This window comes from Myotis yumanensis, unplaced genomic scaffold (genome assembly GCF_028538775.1).
Source record: "Myotis yumanensis isolate MYYU_CA2020_CCGP unplaced genomic scaffold, mMyoYum1.0.hap1 SCAF_6, whole genome shotgun sequence".
Classification (NCBI taxonomy): Eukaryota; Metazoa; Chordata; class Mammalia; order Chiroptera; family Vespertilionidae; genus Myotis; species Myotis yumanensis.
Window position 1 is genome coordinate 25,187,251 of NW_027223757.1, and position 18,898 is coordinate 25,206,148.

Sequence of the window (18,898 nt, forward strand, 5' to 3'; positions counted from 1 at the left end):
GGGAAGGCCAAGACTAAGTATGCCTTCTCAGAGAGATCATCATTCCAATAGAAGAATTATGGAAAAATGTGGTTGGAGCAAAATTGAGGGCTACAGACTACTCCTGCATCTGACTGCTATCACCTTGTCACAGTTGCTGGTAGGCAGGATGGCACAGGACCTACCTGGGGACAATTGGACGTGGCAGATATATGCATGGTCTTTCAGGCTTGTTTCTCCCACTATTACATTCCTAGCTCAAGTCAGGGAGAGACTCCAACCAGAAAAGGGGTCATGGATTCTACAGGAGGAGACGAGGGGCCACAGCCTGAGAGATGAAAGACAGCAGGCAACTTGTTTCACAGGAGCCCCAAGGGAGAGCCATCCAAGCCCACATTCTGGCCCTGCCTGGGGTCCATGTCTGGCTGAGTGACAGGTAATTGCCATGTATTTGTGAGGCTGGGGTATCCACACGGGTGCCCTGAGACTCAATCTTGTAGAATCTTTCCTGAGAGTAACGGTTTAATAGTCACGACGTAACAGTGTGAACTTTGGAGTAAGACAGGCCCAGTGCCAATCATGGCTCTGCCACTTACTCATTGTGTAGACTCTGAGCAAATGACTTAAGCTTTTAAACTTCAAAGATTTTCAACTGCAAATGGAGTTGTTTTGAGGTTGAAATGGTAGGATGCACGCCGCTGCTTGATGCAGTCGCTGCAGGGAAGAAACATCTGCACAGCTTATGTTTCAAGGGACCTGGCGTATGTGACATATGTTTGCTCCCCCTCTTAGTGCTATGTGTTTTAAACAGGACCACCTCCCCAAGAAAGGTTGTTTCCCCAGGTGAGGATTTTTCCCTGGAGTTAACAGGACTAAGGAAGAGAATAAATCAGTAAATCCCCCAAGTGTTACAGAAATACCATGTACTACTTATGAAGAACTTGGACTAAGACTGTTGGCAATAAATTGGGGACTTGTTGGGCCCACATCCCCAGGGGTCTGCCCACCAGGGAAAGCACCAAAGCCTATACCCCTGGAGATCCACCGACACAGGGCAGTCCCAGGGAAGGCAAGCAGCAAGGCTGGGAGAACATAACCTTTACTGGGTAGGAGAATCTCCTTCAGTCACTTCCTTGTAAGCTTATCAGTAGAGCAGCGACCTTGGAATAGCCCTTATAATGGAACACAAAGATTAACCTAGACAAGATTAAAATCAACAGAACTAGATAGAGACAGGATTTCTGGTAAAAAGGTCAGATAAGAAACTATGAAACAAGGAACTGTAGGTTACCCAAAACATACCATAATGTGATTATAGAGGCAAGCTTATAGGATCAAATAGTATAAATATAGATGTAACAGGACAATAAGAAAAAGAACCTCGCTATGCTGATCAACTGAACGCTGCCTCCGTGTCCTTCATTCTTTGCCGACTCTGTCCCCACCTTTGGGAACCCCTGGACCTGCTGGGGCTGGACCCCAGCAGATGCATTTCAAACACCTAGCCTAGAGACTGGCATGTAGTAAAGATTCAATAAACATTGTTATTACTATTACTATTCTTATTATATTACTAGTTTGACTATCCATTGTTTGAGTTTTGGTTGCTAGAAACATTTGTGAATAAGAAGAGAACAAGTACCAGGAGGTTTGGATTTGGAAAAAATTCCAGCCTTCAGTTTCAAACGACCAGCACTAGCTTTGGGACCTTGGCCACTACTGACCCTGCTCCGCTTCCCTTTGCCAAAAAAGTGCCACCCCCTCTCCATCTCTGCAGGTTCTTACTGGAGAAAGAAGCATATTTTCCTAATTTGAAATGTGAGCTACATGGCCTGACAAGTATACTTAAGCCTACAAGGGGACAATGACGCAGAATATTTCAATCTGGTTCTCCTTTAACCTTTCTAGGAAATGGGCCAGTGGGGACCAGGCTGCCCTTCCCTCCACAGCTCAGGCATATCCACCGCCCAGGGGGCTGATAACCTATTTTCACAGGAAACGCTCTGGATGAAGACAATGGGTGACCACCTTATTTAATAAGCATTGTTATCTTCCATTGGCACCTTGGAGTGATGGCCTACAAAGTCTCCCAATAAGGTCTTAGGGGAACATAGCAAGGGCAGTAATGGACTCGAAGTGACTTCTAAACTGAACTTCTACCTGAATGTGACGCCACCTGGGCACCTGGTGTGCAGAAATGAACAAGGGGAAATCCATCTAGACTGGCCTTTTCCTGTGAACTTCAAGGTCGCAGGGCCACGGGGACCTGATGTCACCTCGGACCTGCTTCCCTCAGCCTGGGGTCCTGGGGCAGGAACGCTGGGAGTGGGGAGGAAGGCTGTGACTGCTTCTTTTTCTCGAAACCCCCGCGGGGGGCCTAGACTCATGGGCTCCCCTATGAGCTCATCACGTGCACCGCCCAAGCTTTCAAACCGGCCCAGAGGCCTGAAGTCCACCGCCGGGTGATTTTTAGGGTTTTCTTTCTTTATTATTTCCCTTCTTGTTCTCCACAGTGGATGATTTTCTGCAGAAAAACGGCTGAGAAAAAGAACCTATTTCATTTCCAGTTCCCATCATAGCGATTTCCACATGGATGTGACGTTGGCCCCAGCTTCCGAAATGCCCAGGTGACTCATGCGGGGACACCCCGCGACGGGCGGGGCCACCCCGCGGGCGGGGGCAGGGCGGGTGGACGGGGCGGGGCGTCGCACCGCTGGCCGGCTGCGCCCCCTGCGCCCCCTGCCGGCCACCCTCCCGCCGCCGGCTCTCTCCCCGCGCTGCGTCACGTGTCTGGAAAGTCCCTGGGTGGGAAGGTGGAAATCCCCACCGGGCTCCGCGGTTAAACAGAAAGAGAGAACAGAGAACTGGCAGTCTGCAGCCTTTGCAGCGGCCGAGTGCAGGGCGCTCAGAACCCGCGGGGGCGGAGCGGCGAGAGCAGCCCTGGGAGCGCGGCGGCGGCGGGCGAGATCCACACCCCCGGCCAGCCCAGCCACTGAGCGAGCCCGCGCCCGGCTGTCCGTCCATGGGGCGCCGCCTCCGCCTGGCCCCGACCCTTGCCTGCGGCCTTCGCCTGCCCTGACCTGGACTTGGGACTTCGGGAGAGGATCGCGCGGCCCTGGAGAGGTAACCGCCACGTCTCCGTGCTGTCTGCCCCGGCGTCTTTCTCCGGGCCAGGGCTGTGGGTGCGCATTTGGCAGCGACTCGCGGGCTGGACCCGGTCGACCTGGCGCTGGTTTTGCAGCGGTCCTGGAGGGCAGTGTGTGCCCATGGTAGGGTTTGAAATGCTGCGAGTTGAGGTCACCGCGCCAGATGTTGGGGTGACAGCCCTGGATTCCTCCAGCCAGCTGTGCCTTTCAGATTATGCAGAGAACTTAAACTGCAGCTGACTGATGGAGAGTCGCCCCTGAGGCCGCTTGGTCGGGTGGTCGTTGTTGCTTTGCTCTTTTTCGTGTCTTTTTTTTTTTTTTTTTTTTTTGGAACCAAGGGCTGCATGCCCGTGGCCACGTAGACCTTGCAGAATGCTGCGGCTTCTTCCCAGATTGTGCAGAGGTCAGCTCACCACTCCAGAGAGTTCTGTGCAAGGGAGTCAGTCGGAGGTCGTGAGACGGGTCCATCATTTTCAATGGCATCATTGTAAGCCAGGTGTGCATGTAGACGTGGGTCTTTGGCCTGCTTTTGGGGGGCTCCAGTTTAGAAAGATCTGCAGGCCCCTGCCCCAGCCTCTACCCCACAGTCAGACAGTCTTTGTCAACCGGGGTCGTTCTACATCCTGCCACCTGGCCTCTCAGGAAAGCAGTGGTATTAAGTAAGGAAGGAGCTCGGCTCTCTGGGGGACCGCTTTGTTTTCAGTTCTCTCTGCCTTGGAAAGCCGGCCTGGTCAAGTGTCTGGGGCAGCATTTTGGGAGAACCACTGTTCATTCTTGAGCCCTCATGGCCCAGGGTATTGAACAATCAGTCACGGCTCCTTTCTTGTCATCTAAGGTGCTCCTTTCATTCTTGCAATTCTTTGTACAATTTTTTGAATATTTGGAGGGGTACTTTCCAAAATTTCCATGAGGTATTTGTTGACAAAAGGTGAGATAATAGAAACGTAAAAGAAATGTTAAGGGTAATATTGTGTGTCTTTGCCTATGAGGACAGTATAGTCATAGGTCAGAAAAATGTATTCTTTGATCCTAAGTGTGGAGACGTCCACATACTGGGAACTTGGACAGTAGTGGGTTTTGATTGAAGGGGGCAATTCTGCGAGCTGTGCAAGACTAAACCTATGAATGAGATGGCACTGGGCTAGCCAAGATTGACATTTGCATGTCTTGCATATGCTTTACAGCTCTCACTATTTGCAAGAGCTTTAGGTTCAGAAGAAAATAATAGAAGAGTCAGAAAAGCAAAAAGGGGCTCCATCTAGCTTGTTTAAAATCGTCCTATTGCCTGTCCATGTCCATCCGGAGCAGCAGGCATTGCCCTCACAGGTGTGATGGCGTGAGAATAGCAAGGGGCAGGTGTTGGAAGACCTGGCTTCTAGGCCAAGTTCTGCCCCTGGATAGTGAGGGACCTGAGCAGGACCTGTGCTTCTGTTGCCTTCGCTGCAGACTCAGGTGGTCATGTGATTTCAAGAGGGGGAGTAAGGTTGTCTTTGATTTTTAACCCCAGCGTCAAGTACAACCTTTAGCAGATGGGCGGACAGTGCTTGTTGAGTGATGGACAGATGAGTAAATGGCATCTTAAAAGAGACTTTTTGCCATGCCACAAAGGGGAAGTCTTTGTGATGTTTCTGTACCTTTGTTGTGTCTGTAGTCCTGCTATAATGCTGCCCACTTCTACCTGCAGAGAATGGTTGACATCAGAGGACAGATCACTATCTGACCCAGCAAATGACTTCTCCCAGGCCTCATCTGGCAATCAGATTAGGAATTCTGATGCAAAACTACCACCAGAAAACTCCCCAGAAGCAACCTTGGGGTCATCTAATCCAAATCTCTTTTTTTGAATGGGTCATAGAATTTAGAAGGCCTTATCAATAGCTTCCCAGGAGTGGCTTCTTTAATATCTAGGTTTCTTCTCCCTCTTATATTGATTGACTTTCTTTCTCAACTAGAGGCCTGGCAAATAGTCTGATGCAGGAGTAGGATTCACAATCACTATGAAACTTTCCAGGGAATATCTTCATTCTCTGAAACCATCTTTGTCTTCCTCTTGGCAATTAGAGGCACCCTACTAAGGGCCAGTGAATGAGAGCTAGCTCTCCACGCTGCAGGATCCCACTTGGGCCCCTTCACATCATTGCACACTTGTTGGCATGGGTTGTGGATGCTGGGTATTGCCCCCCTCCTCTTTCATAGGTCCTGAGTGGCCACCTGGCTGAAATTTCTTCCCTCATCCTCTTCCAGCTGTTCATTTCCTTCCACCTGTTGATTAGGTTTGAAGATTTTAGAGTGAAGACAGAGTGGGAAATGCATCTGAGTGTTGGTACCTGGAGGAAAAGAATAGAATTTGGTTGGCAGTTGCATTGAAGTAATTGAGCTCCAGTGTCTTCTCTTGGAAGTGTAGAATTTATTATCCTATTATTGCTATTATTTCATTGCTTATTCTGATGTTTAAAGTTCAGTAATCAGGTTTGGAAAGACTGCTTGCGGATCATTTGCTCTTAAAATTACAAAGCATCTTGCTGGACATAGGCTTTTTTTTGTTGCTTATACAACCTTCAGTTTTAACTCTATAAACATTATAATAAATGTATAAATAAAACTCTTTGTGAATATTTCTCTTTGGGGCTAAAGAGGAAACTCCAGTCAGATGCCTAGGGGAGAGCATAAAATTGCAGGATTTTTCACAAAAAATTTACTGTCTTTCCAATACAGGGTTATTCCCCTCCTCCTCCTCCTCCACCTCCTCCTCCTCAGTACCCACTCTCCGCCTTCCTTCTCTTGTTTAGACTAATCTTTAAAAGTGATGTAATTTAAAACAGTCCAGTGTGAGTTAATCTTTGAGGCCAGCTAGTATCCTGGGAGTAGAGGTGACTAAGATCTTTTGCCTACAGATTAGGGTAATGACAAGATCAAACGCTGGGGTTTCCTGAGGGCAGGTATATAGGAATAGTATCAAAGCCGGGCTAACGGAATGGGTTTTTTCCTCCTCTTCAGGTGTTGTGGAAGAACATGATGGCTGAACAACTCCTTCCTCAGGCTTTGTATTTGAGCAATATGCGGAAAGCTGTGAAGATCAGAGAGAGAACTCCAGAAGATATATTTAAACCTACCAATGGAATCATTCATCATTTAAAATCCATGCACCGGTACTCGCTGGAAATGTTTAGAACTTGCCAGTTTTGCCCACAATTTCGGGAGATCATCCACAAAGCTCTCATAGACAGAACCATCCAGGCCTCCCTGGAAAGTCAAAAGAAGCTCAACTGGTGTCGAGAAGTCAGAAAACTTGTGGCTTTGAAGACAAATGGTAAGACATGCTTTTGCTTTTTGCTGGGGTGTGTGTGTGTGTGTGTGTGTGTGTGTGTGGCTTCCACAGTCCTGGGTCCCCATTCATTACATTTTAATGGCACTAGCCCAAACACAAATCTCTTGAGGCCTTTGACGCCTCAGTATAGAAACTCTGTGGGGGCATGTGATGAAAGCAAGCTTGTTTTGTGAATATTTTTATTAAGGATATTTTCTAGTTGTGTATATTAGAGAGCAGAGTGCATTAAGGCTTGGGGAATGCAGTTCTAAATACCAAGCCCTTGTTAGGTGACTTATGCATCTAATTTTTGTGACTGTTTAATCATCTGTAAAATTCACCTCCCTGGCCAATAATGGAAGTATTAAAAGGCTTTCATTTAAGAGGAAAGCATGGTGTGAAAACTGGTATTACTGTTGTTTCCCACTGTCATTAGAGAACGTTTGTGATGATGGTCTTACACTTCTTGGCCTGATGGCCTTTTATGGGTTAACCAATGAATGGCTGTTGAGGGGCTCCTGTTGTCTGCTCTTCCCTTAGCTAGCTTCTGTTGCTTATGACCCCTTGATATGAACTAGAAAGGTATTTGAGATTTTTAACACTGGTTTTAGACCTCTACTTCATTATTTTTAGGAATAGTACTGAATTTCTGACAGTCTGTGCCCATCTGCACAATGGCCCTTTACCATTAGTAGCTGTTTCATGCTCTGAGCTTTACTGTTTGGTTTTTTAATTATTTCCTTTGAGCAAGAGTGTGCACATCCTAGAAACATCCAACCACACTGTTTCATGCAGATACAAAATTCCATTTTATAGATGTAGCTAATTATTACACTAAGCAAGTAAACGGCCCAAGATCAATTGAATGTTTATAGTTTAGGTAAGGACAGGAATCTCAGGTCCTTAGGTCAGTAACAGTCCTAAACCACCCCAATTAAATAATACATTCATCCACGTGCAGAAAATCCTGGTGGACAATGAGAAGATAAGAACATTAACTTAAGTGACTTAATTGATACATTAACTTTGGCCATTTTTGACTTGGTAACTTGGTGTGACTGAGGTTGTGGGGGTTTTTTTGCTTTGCTTCTGGAGGGTCTTGTACATCATCTCAACATCTTGCTTATATTTTTGAAGCATAGATTCTTAGAAACACAGAAAAAAACTGGGGATTGCTAGTGTTACCATTGTTCTTGGCATTAAATCAAGTGATGCATAGAAGTAGGTAATTATGTTAAGTCATTATCAAGGGGTTTATATTCCTGACAGCTTGTGGTTTTAACTCTCTCCCTTTTTTGTACAAAAAAAATAGATGGAGTCAATTTGGGGAGAGTTGGAAACAGAGATTCTGCAAAATTAGAAATGTGGCAGAAAGAGGAAAACCTTAGTTTCATTAACTGACATTTTAGGTTTAACTGGCTCTATTTCCTTAAGGAAATAATGGAATATAAAGAGTAAACATTTGTTTGGCAAAGATTTGTCATTTAAATCAATGATGATTCACCCTACAAGAGAACTACAAAAGCCAGTGCATTTTGGTAACATTTTCTGGAAACAGGGATTTTTAGGCTCAGAATCCTTTTATTTTCTAATTTCAAGAAAATGTCTTAAAATTCTGGAAAAGGAAAATATTTAGGGGATGGGGGAAGCAAATGACTTTTCCTCTCTGATTTTTATTAGCACCTTTAAAAAAAGCCTTTCCCCCTATAGGTGGGTTCTACAAAATCAATGGTCTGGGGAGGGGGTTATTCACAAGTTTGCATTTGAGGATATGAGACTGTGGTGAATGAGGAAGGGAGTAGGTGGCATAAAGTTGAAACTTCATGTGAAAAATTCCAGCGTCTATTGGCTGCAGCGATTTCACTTGTATAATGAGTAGCCCTATTCCAGCTCACCCTGACCACACCCACTTGGAAAGTCCAGGGTGCACTTCGCAGTTTAAATGTCTACACACCAGAACAAAAAGTACAATAGCTGTTGCTCAATTGCTAGTCAAATAACTTAGCACTGGGGAATTCCAGATGTTACTTAGGGAATTTTATACTGGTGCATCTCAATAAAGAACTGAAAGTAAGCACAACAAGAAGAAAAAAAAAAAAGGCCTTATCTTTGCTCTAGATTTTGCAAAGGGGAAATTTCAACAGAATGCAGTCGTTGCCACACTTCTGCCAAGACACAAATGATCTTGTTCGCCCATTTGTTTGAATACGTATGTAGTTAGTCTTTCTAAGTGTGTAAATTGAAGGGATACTGGCTGTGGATATGTATTTCAGGGGGTTGTTGTTGTTGTTGTTTTACAGTTTGACTATAATCACAATTTGATAAAATGTCAAAGAGCTTTATTGCCCTACTTATACAAAGAAAAGAGTTGAACTTTTCTTTTTAAAAACAATTGTGCACTTTCCAAAGAGATTAAGGAATAAATTTATTTATTTTTATTATTATTATCAAACAGTCTCCCAAAATGTTTATTATTTGGAGGTTGGGAAAAATGCAGTCTCTTAAATTGTGGATTTTAGCCTATAAAAGTAACAAATTAATGGAATACAAGTAGATCTATTTTTTGCTCAAAATTCTTAAAATGCCAGCCCTAAATTATTATTATTTTCAAAATGTAGGCATCCAAGCACCCTTTAACTTTTCAAAAGGACTGCAATTTCTAACAAGCATGTTCACATAAGGCATTTAAACGTAGATGAAATAATTACCAGTGACAGTAGATGATTGTATTCTCAATCCCACTTTACAAACGAGGAGAGGAAACTCCCAGGCCCCAAAGCCTACAGTGGAATGGTCAAGTCATTTACCACTGAGTCATAGCCAGACCGTCCCTGTCTAGTGAATGGAGACAAGTGGCTTCCTGGTTGGTGCACGTTGCCCTGGGTCTACTCTGCTAGAGTCAGAAGGCAGTATTGCCAGTGTCTTAGCCAGAACATCAAGGAATATTAGAAAAGGGACAGACTTGAGAGATCATAATCCAATGCCCTCATTTCACAAAGAGGAAAAGGACTCAGAGAGATTAAGGGATTTCCCCCCAAGTCACCTAAAGGAGTTAGGGCAGAGCTGGGCTGGACAAAGGTCCAGTGATTACCTGTCCCTGGGTCCTTTTGCTCCTTTGGTATCAGTCACAAAAAATAAGGATCTCTCCCCCGCCCCCCCCCCATCATCTGTGAAATGTAATCAACCACTTGCATTTCTGCATGCCCCAGGGGGTCTCCCAGGATAGCATGAGCGCTCCTTTATTCTGAGATGCTTTGCTGGGTTTGTATGTGGATTGCTTGATTTGCTTCTCTTATGTCCTCAGGTGATGGAAACTGCCTCATGCATGCTGCTTCTCAGTACATGTGGGGTGTTCAGGACACGGACTTGGTCCTGAGGAAGTTACTCTTCAGCACTCTCAAGGAGACAGACACACGCAACTTTAAATTCCGCTGGCAGCTGGAATCTCTGAAATCTCAGGAGTTTGTGGAAACGGGGCTTCGCTACGACACCCGGGTATGTTTTGTTCCCCCGCTCAGCATCCATTGACAGAACTCCATGGTGGGGGAAAGAGTACCTTAGGCCAGCCCCTGCTCTCAGAAGCATATGATTTACTAGGTCACATGAGCTGGGCTAAGCAAAACATCGTCCATGGAAACCTCCTGTGGGTGAACTGAGGATTTTGTCACCGTTGGGAGACTCCAGGGCAGCAGATTCCCAGCTGCGTGTCTTTTCACTTTAGCTTGATCGTTCTGACCCCTGGCCTTCCCGGTGGCATGGTGGTTGTTTTTCAGTTTGATTGTCCTTTGCATGCTTTCCTGAGCCCGCCAGTCAAACTCAGACCTCGCCATTCTCAGTCACAAGTTTGGAATTTTTGTGTACATTTGGATGAGGGGCTTCAGTGTTATGCCTCATCAGGGATTTTTTGAAAGCAGGTGCTGTCCCCGTCATCCTCCCCCACTTCTGAGTTTGCCTTGTAATGGAAAATAGTAAGGGAAGAAAACCAAAATGGGGGGAAAAAAGGGTGATCATTTGAATGCTGATTTCCAGAAAGGGGAAAAGCAAGCCGAGTTATATAAATGAATAACCACAGAGTGTGTCAGAATGATTTTTTAATGCAGAGTACATTCAAACGTTGTTCCCCTCCTTACCCCTCTCCCTTCAGAATTGGACTGATGAATGGGACAACCTCATCAAAATGGCATCCACCGACACACCAGGGGCCCGAAGTGGCCTTCCGTATAATTCACTGGAAGAAGTACACATCTTTGTCCTTTGCAACATCCTCAGAAGGCCCATCATCGTCATCGCGGGTGAGTTGCCTACAGGTCGCTTATTTGTATGCAAGTGCTTTTCAGTTTTAATGCTTTTACTCTTAGGGAAAAAAACCTACGCTGCCGAAGTGACAGGCGACCGTGGCTAAATGGAATTTGATGAAAGTCACCTGAGGGCCTTATTTTTTCTTTTTCTTTCAACAGACAAAATGCTGAGAAGTTTGGAATCGGGTTCCAATTTCGCTCCTTTGAAGGTGGGCGGAATTTATTTGCCTCTCCATTGGCCCGCCCAGGAATGCTACAGATACCCTATTGTTCTCGGCTACGACAGCCAACACTTTGTACCCCTGGTGACCCTGAAGGACAGTGGGCCTGGTGAGAAACCTGAGCATTCATTCACATTTGTAACTGCTGGTAGATAGCGGTACACCCTGTTCCCACTGAATGTCAGGGTTTGCTCTTTTGCGCCTTATTGAGTTAGTCTCATGGAAGTGTATTATTCTTATTTAAATACAGTACGCTGTCATTGGCTTGGTTTTCCAACAGTAATGCAATAGCAGTAATCATGATACTCCCTTCCCTTTTGTGTATGGCTTCAGAATTACTTTCAGTATGTTAATTGCAAGTAGGAGATACATGTATATATCTTACTACTATTATTTCTATTAATAAGTGATCAATTAAGGCACACAGATCCCTTAATCCAGTGCCTGGCATGGAGCCGGTAAATGTCTATCAGGTTAGCAGTTAGTATAATAGCTTAATGTGCACTAGACACTTTGTAAGTGCTTTAGGCATATTACTTTATTTCATTTTATCCTCACAGCATCTCTATGGGTTGTAAGCATTGGTGGCCTTATTTTACAATTGAGGCACTTGACGCTCAGAGAGGGTAAATAACTTGCCTAATGTCACAGAATTTGATAGTGGCAGAGTCAGGATTCGAACTCAGGTCAGTCTGATTGTGAAGTGTGGGAATTTAAGCAGCCAGATCTGCTGCCTCCACGCTGGTTTATATTCTGTGAGCTTCCTGGAAACAATGCATTTTATATTAGAGTTTAGCGGAGTTTGTTTCCCCATTTGAGTTTTTGGCTTGATAATAGTTTTCCACTCTGTGATTGTGCCCTTTCTGCATTTTCAAATTTTAATCATTATGTGCATAGCCTCACACATCTCGTTTAGCAGAATTATATTTGACTTATGTGTTATTTTTCCCCTCAGAAATCCGAGCCGTTCCACTTGTTAACAGAGAGCGAGGAAGATTTGAAGACTTGAAAGTTCACTTTTTGACAGATCCTGAAAACGAGATGAAGGAGAAGCTTTTGAAAGAGTACTTGATGGTGATAGAAATCCCAGTGCAAGGCTGGGACCATGGCACCACCCACTTGATTAATGCTGCAAAGTAAGCGCTTTATCTCTACCTCTAACCTCTGTCCTCTTCACCTGTTTGTCATTCAGCCACGTAAGCAGCTGCCGCCCCAAAGCTCAACAGTAATGTTTTTGAATGCAGTTTGCTCCAGTGTGAAACAAACTCAGAGGCTTGCCAGAGTCAGAGAGGCTCACCCGAGGCATTACTAACTGGTTTCAAATGAGAACAAGAAATTTGCCTCTAGTGATTTTCCTACACATATGGATGCTGAGAGTCAGAATTGTGGCTTTTTAAAAAAGTTTGTTGACATCACGGATACTTGTTTTTCTTCATTTCTCTAGTACTAGACAAGTGAAAATTCTTAGAAACAAGAGCCTTTTTTTTCTTGGCTTCTTGGTAAGGACAGACACACCAGACTCAGACTGAGTAGTAGAATGTGTGTGTGTAGCAGCCACGTGATTTCACCACAAGGAAAAGGGAGGAGACACTCCGAGTGCACACGGTACAGGTATCTAAATGCCAAACACTGGCTTTATCTCAAAGTGGTGCCTATTTCTTAGAACTGAAATGCACAAGAGTTGACCTCCAATACCCAAGAAAATGTGTTTCCCAAAGTGGAGAGTAACAAATTACAGAGAGTCATAAATAACGCCGAGGGGTTTGTCTGCCTCTGGGTACTGCTCATGGCCATTCATTCTAGCAGAGACCAGGCACTAGTTTAAAATTAATAACAGCAAAGTACAGAACACAAAGTGCCCAAGTCATTTCTATCATAAGTAGACTAGTCCCAAAAGAACACCTGAGTAATCGTTTACTAGAAATTTGATCTCTGAGATGTTAGAAAGTAAAAATGACTTTTTAGAAGAGGCATAGCCATTAAGGTGTAGCGGCAGCCCTGGCGTAGCCCTTTCTTTAGAGTTATCCACAATTCTGGATACATTGACTCAAGAAGACGGTGATTCCTGAAATCATGAAGTACTGGACTGTGTAATGTTGGACGGTGTAATGTGTAAAGTCTTCACGATAGGCTTGCATCTCAATGACTGGTTCTAGAATCCACATTCTAAGTTTGCTCTGGTGAACTATTGCCGTACAATTGTGTGTGTGTGTGTGTGTGCATGTGTATGAAGTCTCATATTTTTCCTTTTGGTCTTTAGGTTGGATGAAGCTAACTTACCAAAGGAAATAAATCTGGTCGATGATTACTTTGAACTTGTCCAGCACGAGTACAAGAAGTGGCAGGAGAACACGGAGCAGGGGCGGAGAGAGCTGCACGCCCAGCACGCTTTGGAGCCTTCCATGCCCCAGCTTTCTCTCATGGATGTAAAATGTGAAACGCCCAACTGTCCTTTCTTCATGTCCGTGAACACCCAGCCTCTGTGCCATGAATGCGCAGAGAGGCGGCAAAAGAACCAGAACAAATCCCCCAAGCTGAACCCCAAGCCGGGCCCGGACGTGGTGCTTGGAGCCTCTCGGGGCGAGGCCTACGAGCCCACGGCCTGGGGCCCTGAGGAGCCAGCTGGGGGGCCGCATTCGGCCCCTCCGACAGCACCCAGCCTCTTCCTGTTCAGCGAGACCACGGCCATGAAGTGCAGGAGCCCCGGCTGCCCTTTCACGCTGAACGTGCAGCACAACGGATTCTGTGAGCGTTGCCACAATGCCCGGCAACTTAATGCAGGCCACACCTCAGACAACACGAGGCGGTTAGATCCTGGTAAGTGCAGAGCCTGCCTCCAGGACGTCACCAGGACATTTAATGGGATCTGCAGCACTTGCTTCAAAAGGACTACGGCAGAGCCCGCCTCAAACCTCAGCTCCAGCATCCCTCCTTCCTGTCATCAGAGATCCAAGTCCGACCCCGCACAGCTCATCCAGAGTCTCTCCCCCCATTCTTGCCACAGAGCTGGGAACGAGGCCCCCTCTGGCTGCTCTTCTCAGGCCACACGCATTCCTGGGGACAGGACGGGGACCAGCAAGTGCAGGAAAGCTGGCTGCATGTATTTTGGGACTCCCGAAAACCAGGGCTTTTGCACGCTGTGTTTCATCGAGTACAGAGAAAATAAACGTGAGTGAAATGCTGGGTCTTCTAACCCCTGTTTTGAAGCCCCTACGTTGAAGGGTTTTGTTCTCGAACTTCAAGAAAGGAGGCCCTCTGGGCAGGGGGGTAGAATGTTACACAGAGGGACAGCCAAACTGGCTCTGTCAGCCACACACGGAAGCAAAGGGCACGGAACACCGTGTCCCAAGTGCATCCTGTGGGTAGAGTTTATAGAATTAGTTTTCACAGGTTGTTCAGTGTTGTGTTTATAAGGTAGAGTTTAAACTAGACTTTTCTTGAAACTTGGGTATAACAGAGGAAACTCAAAATCTGAAGAGTAGCAGCTGGAGATAGGGATGTCTCTGCTGACATTGTAAGAAACCATCTGCGGTTTTAGAAATCTCTAATTACTAGTAGAAAGAAGGATGGGCAATGGATGTGTCTCTGTTCTGTTACTGTGCCTGACCAGTGGGCAAGTTCAAAGTGAGAGATTTGTAAAGTCAACGATGTTTCAGTGACAGCGTTATCACTTTTTAAAAAGTTTGTTGAATTTATAGAAGGCTGCTCTTGTGTAAATATCGGAGTCTGGCCTAATCTGTATTTGGAGCCTGTTTCTTTCGCTCAAGTCATCGTTTCTCTCTGCTTGGTGGCCCATATGTGGTACTAACTGGTATCAACTCTCTTCCAGATTTTGTTGCTGCCTCGGGGAAAGCAAGTCCCACAGGCTCCAGGTTCCAGAACGCAGTCCCCTGCCTGGGGCGGGAATGTGGAACCCTGGGAAGCACCGTGTTTGAAGGATACTGTCAGAAGTGTTTCATTGAAGCTCAAAGTCAGAGATTTCATGAAGCAAAAAGGACTGAAGAGCAGCTGGTAAGACATTTTGAGATATACCCTTCTCTCTTAGCTGGAGCAACTACTATGATTTACATGGTCTACGTATACCTCAGAATTCATTTCAAAAAACAAGTAAGATTAGCCATAGAATAAAACCTCTTAACGCCTCCCAAAGCCAGGTGGCTGTCAGAGAGCTCTTGGAGTTATAGTAGAAACACAAACACCTAAGTGGTCAGCAGATTTTCTGAAATAATCCTTTACCAAGAGGAGACGGGAGGAGGCAGAGCACCCAGGTGCCTCCTGGGTGGCATATGAGAAAAGCAAACTTTGACTGATAGCTGCTTCTCCTGCTGTTTACAGAACGATAGGAATCTGTCTAAATAAACAATGGCAGTTGATTTGGTCTAAACAGCAGCCAACTGGCCAGCATTTGCGGGCCTCCGGGTTAGGATTGGGGGTTCCATCAGCATCCTGGGGCCAGGTCTGCTTTGGTGGGGCTGAGGGGAAAGTGCTGGGAGGGCTCCTGCTCACAGGCTGCATGTGGACCTCTGCTTCATCGCTCAGGCAGATGCTCTTCACCCCCAGAGCCTGGTCGCATCACACTGTCCTCTAAGACCCCTGGTCTCTCCCTGAGAAGTGTGACCCACAGTTCCCTCTGCTCTTCCCCCCCAGAGAACGAGCCAGCGCAGAGACGTGCCTCGAACCACACAGAGTGCCTCCAGGCCCAAGTGTGCCCGGGCCTCCTGCAAGAACATCCTGGCCTGTCGCAACGAGGAACTCTGCATGGAGTGCCAGCACCTCAGCCAGCGGGTGGGCCGGGGTGAGCCCGTTCCCGAAGAGCCCCCCAAACAGCGCTGCCGGGCCCCTGCCTGTGATCACTTTGGCAACACCAAGTGCAATGGCTACTGTAACGAGTGCTTTCAGTTCAAGCAGATGTATAGCTAAGGCGATCAGGTGAGCCCCAGCCGTTAGCCAACATGGTGCTATCCTCTAAACACTCTGGTGCCACTGGAGTCGGTCCAGGCCTCAGAGGCTCAAGGTTGTCTTTGAGCAGGAGAGGAAAGATAAGCTCTTGGTCATGGCCTTGAATGGTAACCAAGGAACAGTCCCAGGTGGCCTTGGAGCAGATGGTGTCGGATTCCGTCTGGGGCTCCTCCTCCTCTCCTACAAGCAGAGGCCAGGAACTTGACGGACTTGGAATGCGTGCCAGGACTGCTTTGTCATCTTTCAAGAAAAGAGACAAGACACGGTCAGAGCCACTCCACCTGCCTCCATCGGCACTGCTCAGAGGTTGGAAGCTGAGTCCTCGCCGCCCACAGGCCCCTGTGAGAAGGTTGGGAAGCTCAGGGAAAACGGACATCCCCAGTGTCAGTAGTTGGTGGCTTTTCCCTCCCTGCCTCACTCCTTTCTCTCAGACTGTGATTCTGAGGCTGCTGAGACGAAGTTCATACTGCAAAGCATTCAGCTGCTCTTTACAATATGCACCTTGTAAAAATCAGAATATCTTAGTGGGAAGACGTGTGCCTCTTGGTTATCACGGTCTTCGCTTCTATACAGGCTATCTTGAACTGAGGTGTGTATAAAAATGTGGACATATAATGCACCCTTGTGTATGAGGGATTTTTTTTTATTGTGTTGAAATGCTGCCCTGGAATAGGAAGACTAAACAATAATAACCTATTTTCTGGTTGTTGTTGGGCCACCGCATGTACGTACAGCTTTCATGAACTCAACCCGCTGCCTTGTCAAAGGCCCTATGTCTGGAGTTTACTTTATTTATTTTATTGCAAACTTTAAGGTTATTTAAATGAAGTTGTCTCCTCTGCTCTGGGGAAAATGCCCTACTGTCTTCTGCAATAACATATTTGCTGTGGGTCATGTTCTGGAGCCAGGCAAGTTCCTGACTGCAGCGGGGGCATTGGCCGCTCTGATGCACTTCCGTTGTCTTCCCGAGGAAAGAAGGAATTGCATCAGTAGTCAGTTTATTAAAATCTCATGCTTCTTCATGAAACTTTGGCCAGAGCCACTTCCCAGCCACAATATAGAATTGTCTCTGACTATTCTACCTCCTTAGAGATAAGTTTGGAAAGGAACAGGGATGAGATTGGAGAAGGTCACAGGGAAGACGTGGCCTGGAGTGATCGTTTTACTTGCTGTGTGAATGCCTTCCCGGGGCACAGGGCAGTGACCTTCTGTCTGTGAGTATGAGGAACTGTCTATCCTCAGCCTGTGGTTTCTCTATGTGCTTTTGTGTCACTGTCATACTTGTTCTAGAAAAAATGGCAGGGGAAACACATTTTCCCCAGAGTTAAAGGCGCCATTTTTTTGGGTCTGCCAAAGTGCTCCATAGTCTTCAGTGTTTTCATCTATTCCTTTTAAGGTTGATATATTAATATTTTGTGTATTGATATTCTCATTCTTAATGTGAAAACATGAAATTATTTATACTTGTTATAAAAACATTTGCACATTTAGTTGTTTAAGTAGATTTCTGTTTACTCTGTTGGGTTTATTAAAAGTTTCCTAAATAATTGTAACTTTTCACAAATGTCAATATTAAAAGATAAATTATTTAAGAGTGAATTTTGATGTTTTCTGTTTATATATGATGAAAGGAAAAGGCCCAAATATTAAGACTACACTTCCCAAAAATCTTTATTCCAAGGAATACCTGGGCAGGGGATACATCTCTCACTCATGCATAATAAGAGAACTTTGCAAAAATAGTAACTGTGTGAGGGTAAGACATCCATTTTACCAGAGGACTCCAGGACCCAGATGAGAGTGGGAAAGGCCTTCCAGTGCCAGTTCCCAGGAGGTGCTAGGGCCCTGTGCTCCTCCAAGGGTTCCTGCTCTAAGCCTTAGTAATGTGCAGAAAGAAAACCAGAGGGAGGAGCAGAGAGACAGGAAGGAAAGAGAAAGAGGAGGAGAGGAAGGAAAACTGGTGTAGATTTCCTGGGTCAGACCTTGGAAGAGATGACTTGTGGCTGTGATGGCAGCATCCGTGTCCTGGGCAATTATAAAAGGATACATTCTTCTACCTAAGGCAAATGTACCCATAGAGGATTGATTCAGGAAGACTGGAAAGCTCCTGGACCCTTTCTTTTTTTGGGCGGGGAGGGGGTTAATTTACAAGAAAGTGGAGTATAATGAAGCCCCATATCTCCATCATCCAGTTTCAACAATTATCAACATTTTGCCAAATGTGTTTCATTTCTCACCTCCTCTTTTTTCTGGATTATTTCAAAGCAAATCCCAGATATTGTGTCCTCACACCCACAAACACATCTGTGTCATCATTAATTGAAGAATATGTTCTACTTATATAACCACCATTATTACAGCTAGCTAAATTACTTTCAATATCATTCAGTGCATAAGAGTGTATTCTAATCTCTCAGATTGTCCACTCCACAAATAGCCTATTGCATTTGGTTGCTAGCATGTCTTAAGTCTCTTTTATCCTGTAGCAGTCCCTTTTAATTTTTCATGCTATTCATCGGTTAGGGCAACTAGGTCATTTGTTCTGTAGAATAGCCCACATTCTGAATTTGGCTGCTTCCTTTCTTATGGTGTCATTCTACTTGTTTTTCTACACATCTTACTAGATTCTGGTTCAATCAGAACCATTATTTGCAGGTGGCACTGTGTATGCCATTGCAACCCATCCTGTATGAGCTGTCTGAATCCACACCCTGAGGAATCACAAAGCTTCAGGTTGACCTCTTTTTCTCCATTCTGCCTAGCTCTCACCCAGCATTAAAATTACAATTCTTCAATCAGCATGATGGACATAAGCATTTGACCATAAGTCATCAGGATTTCTAAAAAAAGGAAGTGAGTTATATTTAGCAAATGATCTCTGACTCAGATGAATGGCTCCTAGACAGGGAACTAGGGCAGGTTTAGAGCCAATTAGGGCAGGGTTTCAATCTGGAGTCCTGCATGGACTTGTGGGGGTTGGTGACCCTA

The 18,898-nt window shown here is 45.6% G+C and overlaps 1 protein-coding gene across 1 annotated transcript; it reads left to right on the forward strand.

The window, feature by feature from the left end:
• The first annotated feature begins 2,814 nt into the window (after positions 1-2,814).
• TNFAIP3 (TNF alpha induced protein 3) lies at positions 2,815-17,492 on the forward strand. The gene is made up of 9 exons (XM_070417767.1): positions 2,815-3,102; positions 6,123-6,435; positions 9,737-9,927; positions 10,577-10,724; positions 10,890-11,060; positions 11,907-12,087; positions 13,212-14,119; positions 14,781-14,962; positions 15,599-17,492. Exons 2-9 carry the CDS (start codon positions 6,138-6,140, stop codon positions 15,869-15,871), a joined length of 2,352 nt encoding a protein of 783 aa, XP_070273868.1. The 5' UTR covers positions 2,815-3,102; positions 6,123-6,137; the 3' UTR covers positions 15,872-17,492.
• Positions 17,493-18,898: the final 1,406 nt, after the last annotated feature.